This window comes from Mytilus californianus, unplaced genomic scaffold, assembly GCF_021869535.1.
Source record: "Mytilus californianus isolate M0D057914Y unplaced genomic scaffold, xbMytCali1.0.p SCAF_34, whole genome shotgun sequence".
Classification (NCBI taxonomy): Eukaryota; Metazoa; Mollusca; class Bivalvia; order Mytilida; family Mytilidae; genus Mytilus; species Mytilus californianus.
The window spans coordinates 263,729-275,097 of NW_026262684.1; the positions used below are offsets into that span (position 1 = coordinate 263,729).

Here is an 11,369-nt window from a genome sequence, read left to right on the forward strand (position 1 = left end):
TGATATGATGAGATGCATATCCTCGCGTTTTAGGAAACTAATTGTCTGGCATTTAAGAAATAAAGTACATTTAATAATATGTAAAATATGTTGTATAATACTATTATAAGGTTTAACTGCGATCAAACAGACAAGCATCATCTTCCCGATTGTGTACTAACCAAATATTCTACCTACTGCTATACTAGTTATATTACTATCTCCAATTATGTTTCTAGAAAACATGCGCACAAAATACTGTTTAGTTGATACCAGTTCATATATAGGATATTTCATTTTATTTCCCGAGTTATCTTTTACTGGACCTGTGGTTGTCCATAATTCGGTGTCATCAGTTCTATACTGTATGAAGAAATCCTGTTTGAATCCGCCATTAAACTCAGGAATCCATGACACTATCATGTGGCTTTCGTATTGAACCACTGTCATATTGGTTGGGGTTTGTGGTTGATCTAGATAATATATTATGAAATGGTTACGACATAAATTTGAACATCAAATATTGTTATTTTTTATCTATTGATACCAACTGCAGTATGACCAATGGAAAACCAGAATTTACAAAAATAGGTCGAATACATCATAAAAATAAGGATTACAGAATAAGTAATGATTCAAATATTGGAAAACTATCGAAAAGTGATTCGTACACACCAAATTTATTAAAGTGTTATTTTCAATTTGAAAACTCTGTACTAATAATAAAAGACATCAGTAATAATTTTCGACAGGATATTTTCACAGCGCTATGAAATACATTTAGAGTGCACATTTAAGCAAACATCTTAGTACTAAGTGGCATTTTAGGTCAAATCATGTAAGTGATAAAAATTCGTCTTATTCGTTTATGCACGCAGTTTACATCACACTAAAATATTACTAATTGTTAGTGAAAGTTAGATGCAAGGTTTATATATGAAATATCACTAAGCCAAGAAAGACTTACCCCCCGGTCTTATGTGAACAATATATGAACTACAACCTATATTGTCGCAAGCCTTTATTGTATAATATCCAAAGTGCTCCCTTGTCGCCAAACCCATGTAAAAAACAACTTTTACTGCTGATACTGTTACATTGACGCCATGCAAAACATCTTGAGTATCAATTTTTTCCTTTGTAATCCTTGGTTGTAAATACTGGTTATGATTTGATATGTTCAGTAGTATATTCCCATGTCTATTGAACAGCAAGACTGTTATGTTCAGTTCACGGTCATATTGTCCATACTGTACCCTTACGTTGTTTGAAATGAATATTGGCGGTACTACATTATAAGAAAATAAGAACATGATTGTATATTTGCATATGTTTATACTTATTTCTGTAACAATGTGATGTTAAAGGAAAATTATAGGTTTCACGTTTTGTGGCGTTGATATATTCATGTGACGCGCTGTTTAAACCTCGTTTGTGATGTCCTGGTGGACTGTCGTAAATTCATGTGAGGTGTCCGCTCTTTTTCTCTGGTTTACATGTTGTAATGTACTATTATATTATTTGTTTATGTATTTCTCTGTCCTGAGTATTCTTGCATTTATTTGTACTGTATTCCAGTCACGTAATGTTGTCATTTTAGCGGTCTTTTTAACATTGCTGTATAAGTGGGAGGTTTGGCTAGCCATAAAACCAGGTTCAACCCACCATATTTTTCTTAAAATGTCCTGTACCAAGTCAGGAATTTGGCAGTTGTTATCAAATAGTTCGTTTCTATGTATGTTGGCGATTGTTTGTGTTGCAGTTCAATGTTTTTGTTGTTTTCCTCTTATAGTTTATATGTTTCCCTCGGTTTTAGTTTTTAACCCGGATTTGTTTTCGCTTAATCGATTTATGACGGTATACTTCTGTTGCCTTTATTTATTCATATGAAAATTGGATATCGATTAATAGCATCAAGGCAAGTTTCTGGGAAAGTTTATTATTATTCTTGAAACTAAATATTGAAAGTTGATATCAAGCAAAAATTATTTTTCACGAATTGTAACAACTCGTAAAGATTAAATTTGTTTAACCCATTTCTCTCAAGTTAACGTAATATTTGTGTGAAATAGAACATACTGCAGACGTTGTTCTTGTTTTTTGGCACAGTTGGACGTAGTATGCATGGTTATGGTGTTTGAGTTTTTAAGCTATTGTTCGTTTCACAATGGACTCATATTTGACAATGTGAGTGTGTTGTATATTATTCAAGATATAACAAGATATGGCAACGATAAATAAGAAATCTGGTTAGTCCTCTGAAAGTCATTATTTGCCTAACGAATATTCAATAAAAAAATGCAATTTCGTATCACATTGAAGAGTAGTCTTACCAAATTGAAGCATGTTTCGTTTTTCTTACTCATATCACATCACATTCAATGAGATTCAGGGAATATCTATTCATGTGAACAATTTAAAATAGACCACAACAATAAGACCCTGTTCACACTTTGATATTGAGATCCATTTAAACTAGATCGGTTCACTTAAAATCGATTTAAGCCCAATGTGAACGCTTTGAATAGATCTTGAATCGGTCTAAACTAAAACACAAAAAGAAGTAGTTTAGTTTGAATCGATTTAAAGTAAAACGATCTAAGTTTAAACGCAGAAATAGATCTTAACGAGTACGATTGAATCGAAAATAACTTGTGCGCATGTATGGTGGCAAAATAACACATGCAATTTATTACAAATTGGATGACCAACGTAAAAGGGCTGAACATTAACGAAATATACACAAACAGCAGTATCAAAATTTGAACTTGTAATTCAAGTGAAACAAATACTTATCCACTATATTTGTACTAGCGTGTGTATCAACACATTCTTGTGATTAAATAATTATATTTATACACAGTGTTCACAATTTCATGGGTAATTAATCCATTTTTACTTGAAGTGTGAACGCAGTGGTTCAGATTACACCCATATAGATCGTTAGGACTAAAAATAATGTGAACGCTAACTGGTTTTATATAGGTCGATTCAAATTTAGATCGATTAAAATTTAGATCGATTCAAAAAATGCTAATGTGAAAGGGGTCTTAGAGAACACTATATAATTGTCTTGCTTTTTTGAATGTTAAAGTTAAATCTTCAGATCTATTCAACATTTTTCTTGGAAATCAATTCTTAATGTCCTCGAATAAAAAAGAAAAAAAATCAATACATGGTTAACATATAGTTTATTGTGAGACCTAATCGTATCTTACCTTAAGGGACTTTTAGATCGATGTTATACCATGTTTTTTGTTTTTTGATTTTAATTTTTGCCATAATATTCATAATTAAAATTAACGATATAGTTTTATATTTTTGCATTTTATACCTGTAGATTGAATTAAAACTGCTCCTTCTTGGTATACATTTTTATATTTATCTGCTATACCATTTGACACTCTACATATATAAAAGCCGTCATTTTCATGAGGTCGGGTTTTGTTTGGTGCACCTATAATGAGATTTCCTTCTGGGGTTCCTTTAAGTTTTCGAATTGTTTCATTGTATTCCGATCGATGATACCATTTTTCAAAGGTATAACGTTTTGGATTACCCTCTGGATTACAGTGCAGAATTATATTTGTCCGGGAAAATTGTTGCGATACGATGACTGATGGAGGATCTGGAAAAAAAAGAAATAAATTGTATGTGTAAATACATACAAATACTAAGCAAAATGTATATTTGTTAAATATGCTACAGTTGCATCAGTTCATATGAAGCTCCGCCAAAACACAATTCATATGAATAAGAAGATGTGGTATAGGTCCTAAAGAGACAACTCTCTATCCAAGTCACAACGTGTAAAAAGTAAACAATTATATGTCAAAGTACTTCCTTCAACGCGCAGCTTTGATTCATACCTAACAACAAGCTATGAAAGGCCCTAAAATGACAAGTGTAAAACAATTAAAACAGGAAAAACCAACGGTTTCATTCTCACAGTCAGGCAAACAACCCATAATTGTAAAATATAGGGCATACATCACCAGCACGGGCACACATTCTACTGCATCCAATCAGCACGAGCAACAAACCCTGCAGTTACTATAAAGAAGAAAATGTGGTATGAGTGCCAATGAGATGACTTTCAATGTATTTTTATTTCATATGTTTATGATACCTTAAAGTAATTAAAGTTGAAAGATCACAAAGATAAAAGTTTTCAAAAAAAAATGAAAAAATACCCAAAATGCTCTATCATAATAATACTTACACAGGACATTTATTTCTATGGACTTATTTGATATTCCTATTGAATTTGAAGCAAAACATGTGTATCTTCCTGTGTTGGTACGGTGAATCAGCTTGAATGTCAAACATGATTCAGTATCATTGAAAACTACAAGTGTAACATTCCTAATCCAATATAGATAAGATATAGGTGGGTTGCTGTGTCCTTGACAACAAACTTCTAACGAAGTATTTTCGATAACTTCTTGGTGTGCAAGATAATCAGCATTCAGTATTGGTTTGTCTGCAAAACATATTATTTCATTTTAGTACTATTACGATTATGTGCTTTTCACAGTTATTAAAATTTTGATTCTTTCAATTTAATTTATAAACATTTGGATATATATATATATATATATATAACTGCTAATAGAAAACTATGTATCAAAACAACAGGACAAATAGGTCAAATATGGTAATAATCGATATAGCGTTGGTGCTAATTTAAATGAAAAAAAAAACAAAATCTAAAGCTCTACGTTTCTTTGTATATCTAAGTTATTCAGACTTAAAGACTCGGATACATCAACTGCACATTATGATCATTTTGAGAAAGAACATGGACATCATTGCTGGCAATGGGGTACGATTGAACTGTAAAATATTTTGTACGGAACAGCAAGGAAGTAGTTACAAAAATAAAGGAAATAATAATACATATAATTAAAGATGCGTAGTTAACATGTAATTATAAAAAAAATCTTATATTCAAGAACTGCTACAACACTTTGATCATTTTAGGTTGCACTTTGTAAATACGGATGTCCCGCAAACCAAGCCTCATTTGGGGAGATATATAATATTCATAGATAATTTGTTTTGTTTACGTACTGGTTCCCAGATGAATGTATGATATTTATGTTTCATCTCATAGAGACATAACCATGATAGCTTGGGAATGTTACCAGTATAAATACACATGAATAGCGTTTAAATTAAATTCTGAGGAAGACCCAAAGTGAAGGGAGGAGTAGTACAGACTTTAAGTATAATTTTAAACTCCTAGAAGTTCAGGGAATATAAATGTTGAAAATATGCAACACAGCCTTATGTTTGACCTTTTATGTTGTGCATTTTAGTATTTACAGGAGAAACGAAAGACAGACTTCACAAACAAACAAATGGGTGACTCGAAATAAGTAACATTTCCAATGTTCCCTTCCATACTTGTTTCAACAACTTTTAAAAATGAAACATCGCTTGATAACTCTCATGTATCTAATTTATTGAAAATAAAACCTGGACCCTTACACAAAACGACAATGCCACAACATTGATTTCGAGCGTCCGTAGCGCATTGTTAGGTTTACCCTTATCAGAAACGTTTAAAATCCAAGGATATATAAGACCAAAATGGGTCAATATCCCTAATGGGCCTCAAATTGAGGAACACAAAAGTTGTTAACGAAAAATCTCTATGATATTGGACATGTTTCGTTATTAAACAAATGACTGAGCTTGACAATTTGTGTTGATTTGGAAAGTAGAGGACCATAGAATACATTTGTAAAAAGTATGGCGTTATCAAATGTATGCAAAGTATAAATTTGTTAAAGAACTTATTGTGTGAAAAAAATGATTTTTTAACACGTGGACCTTCATCAGGAAAGGATTTCTGGGATGTGCTAATTTACGGAAAAATATTAATCTCACTTCGTATCCACATATGTAAAAATGTCTCAGCTTTGAAACGAGCCATCATACATATCCAAGTTTACGATATGGACCGATATTGGCCATTAAAATATGCAAATATTCAAATTTCAAATTCAAATTATTTATTAACTTTGAGCCTTACGGCTCATCAGTGTATTCAAATACAGAGTAAACATATGGCATATTACAAACAATATTAACAATATGCATAAATAACAATAGGTGAGGTCAGAAGTTTCATGATTACAAAATATTTTTACAATAAACTTTTTCTTAATTTAAAAGAGAAATGTACATATTTTCCTAAGTTACAAAGCTGTTTTGTGTTTTCACCAAACAGTAATTCTATTAACTTAAAAGTTGATGGCCTAGACCAGTAATAGACAAACAGACAAACATATTTTAAGAAAAGAACAAATTGCTGTACTTTATTGAACAGTAGCAAATCACAAGATATTGTCTTTTCTCGGTGAAAAAAGGGAGAGAGTCAAACATAAACCTTTTAAAAACAACACCTATTTAGCTATTCAGCTACTACTGATTGCTCCTCATAAAAAGGTTAAAATGAAGGTTGTTAAGCCACATGATAATACAACTTGCGTCAATTTTTTGTCTTGTTTCAGTTTCAGACATATTATCCAAGACTAACCTGAGTCTGCAAATTAGAGGTTTAAAAAAGTTGTGATTCACTGGAAAGCACTAGTTACTGATCTTTTCGACTAAACATCTTGAGTAAACCCTAAGGAAACTGTTCGTTATGTAACACTGCAAACTGTGCTTAGCATCATTTTTATCAGTCGTTATGTAATGACATCATAATACGTGTGATGTCATAATGTTTACCCGAAAACCTAATGTGCATTTCTGACTGATTAAGGGTTTTAACTAAAATACATTAATTTTTCTTTAAATAGAATTATGTGAAAGGACAAGTTTTTGAAATTTGTTCTTCAGTGTACTTTGATTACATGATAAATAAGACATTCACAGCAGTTAAGAGTGGTTTCTAAGATTGAAATTACAGATTTTCAGTGGTAAAAACTATGAATTATTTTTTCAGGGTTTTTGATGAAATCTACATGTTTGCATAATTTATCAGTAAAAATGCACTTCTAGACATCAAAGCATTTTATTAAATGCGTTAACAGGGTTTGTATTTTGTACTCGAAGGTTATCATCAGATGTTTTATCCATATTCCGACTCGTGAAGTTATACCAGAAGAAATCAATTATACTTACACATTGTATTCAAAATTAATAGATATAGCGATAAAAGGGCCATTTAGTTTCTTTCAAAAATCGACAAAAATACACAGATGTATTCAGAGAGTCATACCGTTGAAGATCACACAAGAATGTTTGGAAAAAGCAGAACTATAAATTTTAATATGGGTAAATATCCCTAATGCGCCTCAAATTGAGAAACAAAAAAGTTATGTGAAAAAATGATTTTTTTACCACGAGGAGCCGCATCACGAAGGGATTTTAAGGGTGTGCTAATTTACGGAAAAATGAATCTCTCTTCGTACCGCGAAAATTAAACCACATATGTTATATGTCTTAGCTTCAAAACGAGTCATCATAAGTATCCAAGTTTACGATATGGACTGAGCTACAGAAGAAAATGTTCCCATTACCTCCTATGGGAAACAATTACGTATATTGACCCACATACGTGAAGAACTATATGACAAAAGGGATCTAACAATAGCCAGCATAGTTATGAGGAAGAACAACTGTATTAAACACTACTGTCCCCATAACGAATACGTTGAACGATTCGATGTTTCGGTGTCGCAAATAAATAGCGGCACATTCGCAGCTGAATATTTAGAGATAACAGAAAAGACGTCTGATCTGTAATTTTGTGTTTATTCACGTTTGGATCACTTTGACTTCGTGTGGATTCCCATATCAGCTACTGGATGAATAGGAAGAGAGGTTTACCAGGTAGTTAACATTTTTATGAGAGTTCGTATTGCATTCAAAAAAATTAATACATACATGTAAATATATTTTAAAAAGTAGGCAAATATATTATTTTACTTACACTGGATATCTAATGTTACTTCATCCGTCAAAGGCATTTCTAGCATCTCACTAAGGGCAGAACATTTAAATAATTTCATGTTGTCTCTTTTGGTTGGGGTAAAAGAGTATACCAGTGTACTATTTCCACCCATCGCTACATTTGAACCATTTTGGGCCAAAAGAAGAGTTCCCTCAGGTCTACCGCTTTTAACATTGCAAACTATGTCAAGTGTTTGTCCATCTATTCCACGAATTATTTGTTTGTCGTTTGTTTCCAATGTATTCAGAAATGTCAGGTTGGATGGAGGACCTTTAAAATTATGTTTTGATAGTTAAATAAACCAATTTAATAAGAAAAAACATGAAAAGCTGTTTCTCTATCCGTTGTTTCTAGAAATGTTAGCAGTCACTGTGATAATTTCCCATCTTTAATAGTCTTTAAAACAATACTTTTCTCCGTTTGTTAGACTGACATACAATATATTGTCGTCGACGCACATTTAAACTTTCGAAACAAATAATGTGAAGTTTTTTTTTAATATATCGCTACAATCAAGAGGCTTTTAAAAAAACCATTATTAACCTTGTTGATTCATGCTGTGCTGGAAATCGTAATATAACTAAGGATGTAAAATTTGAAGAAAGAGTGTGTGCTCTTACACTTTATTGCTAGAGAAATGAAAGAAAATATTTTTGTCTGAATGGTTCATTTACATAAAAATTTAAATCTTTTTCATCGGACATGTCGGGAAAAATGTCATAAAACAAGAGAAAAAACATAGAACCATCCGTTTATTTAATTACACTAACAACTGTATCGTAACTGGACAGTAATTTGTAACGTTTTATACAATTGTATTTAGATTCACTGGTGCATCTACATCACATTAAAAATATGCCGTAGGCCGTGATTATACTTACACGTATATATATATAATGGATATACCACGTTATTGTAATCGGTACAATCAGATACAAATCCTGCAAATCTTTGCAGATGTTATATTTGTTGATGGTATATAAGTAGGGCTGTCACAAATTAAATCAACTTGACACCCCTCGGTGTGTTTTACGACCAATAAAACCTCAATATATATATTGTATATAACAGAATGGTAAATACATGATGTCAGATCAAGTATAGAATATTTTTTGCAAGGCAATTAGTTTTTAGAATTTCTCGACTATACAGTATTTATATTTCAATAATAGTTTCTTACATATTGACCAAAATCATTTTGTGTCAAATAGTTGACTACATTATCTTTGATATGTTTTATTATTATTTCTAATATAATTATGTGAGACTTGTACATAGTAAATTGAGGGATTGTGATATATATATATATATATATATATATATATATAAATATAAAACAGTTGGTGTATTGCAGATATTTTTCGTGGCTTTATTTTGTGTTTTTATTTTACCGATTCTCGTCGTATTATTAAACGGCAATTGTGACTAGGATTGGCAAATTATTTTCATTTGAAGTCCGTCCAAATAGTTCATTATCATAATTGTAGCATACTATTTGTAGTTTTATTAAACACTAAGACTTTAACTTACTTTTTAAATATAGTGTGAATTTTTGTAAATATAACACTCCTGATTTCCATAACTCGCATGTGTAGCTTCCAGTATCCACATCTGAGACATTTCTTATAATCATGTTGCATATACTCTTACTATAATCTCCAATGATATCAATATTCAAGTTTTTAAGATTTTCGGTGAGTATCAGGCCTCGTGCGTAAAGTTCTGTTCCTTGATCCATACTCATTCTTCTAATTGTCGATCTTTGTGGACCGTACCATGAAAATACGGTTTGACGGAAGCAAGTGCAATTGAGAATAACGGTTGCATCTAATTCAACAAATATGCTAGTGTGGTTCTTTATGTAAGGTGATTTGCCTTGATAAGAATACAATTATAATGATTAATTTATTCAAAAAATATTTCCACGTTTTCCCTATATATTTGAAAAATAAATGTTTATCTTAAAGCTTTAAGTATATAACCTTTTTCAATCAATTAATAACAGGCCGTGATTTTGTGTGCTAAAGAAGGGTCAGTTGTGTATTTATATTTTTTCCCATTGATTTTGCTTACATTCAAACGGTTATATCGTATTGATATAGCCTTTTTTGTGCTGATGCTGCGTGAAGAAATTGTCAATCAATCAAACACTCAATCAAAAGGTTATACAGATTATAATAATTGCTTCACGTCTTTAAAAGACATATCAATGGTAATATTTATGTTGTTTCACATTACTTTTTCAAATGTGTCAGCTAACTGACTGCTAGTATATTACCTGTGGAAAAACAATCAGGCAGAAATGTCACTAAAATCGTCAGCGTAATGACTAACATTCTCATACCTATATATAGAATAAACATAATTTAATAAATTAGGACATAAACATACTGTAAATTCGAAAATTATTGCCAGGTTTTATAAATGCGAATAATTTGACTTGGTGGGTACTTCATAAGAAAATGTCTGTACCAATCAGGAAAATGACGGTTATTATCAATTCGTTTGATGTGTTTGAGCATTTTGATTTTGCCATTTGAATATGGACTTTCCTTTTTGAACTTCCCTCGGAGTTCGGTATGTTTGAGATTTTACTTTTTGCAATAGTGCGACCACGTGTTCTGACACCTGAATCAAATATTTGTATCCAGATTTTTATAAATTCGCATATTTTGATCTCGCATGTTTGTCTATTCTTTAGAGTTGAGGCGAAAGATACCAAATGGATACCAAATTCATAAGTCGAATATAAACTGACAACGACAATACAAAAAAAAAAATACGACCAAAAGACAAACAACAGTAATCAAAACACAACATACAAAATGAAAGCCACCACTAACCAGGGGCGATCTCAAGTGCTCTGGAAGGGTAAGCAGATCCTTCTTCATATATGGAACCCGTCGTGTTTCTCAAGTTGTTGACAATTCTAACTAGGTAGGTCACAATCGGGGAAAAGAAGAGTTGATAGCTGTTCCAATAATTGGAGCATATTCATCGTCATTTGTGAAAATATTTTTCGTAACGGTTTACCAACCCGTAATCATGGTAATAGCGTCCAACAATTACAAAAATAAATGTACGCAATAATTTTAGAATTAAGATTAGTACATTATCTGAACTGTAAAATAAAAAAAACTAGTTTTTGCATTAAATATCATGATTTTCTTGCTAGAGGTAAGTTAGTTCTAAAATATAGATAGAATGTCTTAATGTTGTAATTCAATTATATAAACTGTTTACGACCTCATCCTGTGTTACTTTTCGAATTTTCGGCTTTATCAGAGTACGAAGTGTGCAAAACGTACAAGGTACACATTTTCAAATATAAATGACCGCTTAAAGTCTGAGTAAGAGTTGGTAACAAAATAAAGCCTTAATGATCCATCACTGCTTGAAGAATAGGTAAAAATATTTCATA

At 31.5% G+C, this 11,369-nt stretch overlaps 1 protein-coding gene across 1 annotated transcript; it reads right to left on the reverse strand.

Annotated features, from left to right (window-relative positions):
• Positions 1-926: 926 nt before the first annotated feature.
• Positions 927-7,964, reverse strand: LOC127736645 (carcinoembryonic antigen-related cell adhesion molecule 1-like). The gene is made up of 5 exons (XM_052247204.1): positions 7,928-7,964; positions 6,527-6,532; positions 4,202-4,462; positions 3,314-3,607; positions 927-1,267 (listed from the first exon to the last, which is right to left on the reverse strand). The coding sequence occupies exons 1-5, from the start codon at positions 7,962-7,964 to the stop codon at positions 927-929; spliced, it is 939 nt and encodes a 312-aa protein (XP_052103164.1).
• Positions 7,965-11,369: the final 3,405 nt, after the last annotated feature.

Bases quoted from the DNA above. Each gene is read 5' to 3' on its own strand.
- LOC127736645 (XM_052247204.1), bottom strand. From the start codon at position 7,964: ATGCCTTTGACGGATGAAGTAACATTAGATATCCAGT. The intron at 3,608-4,201 runs GTAAGTATTATT...TTTTTTTTCCAG, and splicing joins CATAGAAATAAATGTCCTGT to ATCCTCCATCAGTCATCGTA. The intron at 1,268-3,313 runs GTATAAAATGCA...CTTATAATGTAG, and splicing joins AGTTTTAATTCAATCTACAG to TACCGCCAATATTCATTTCA.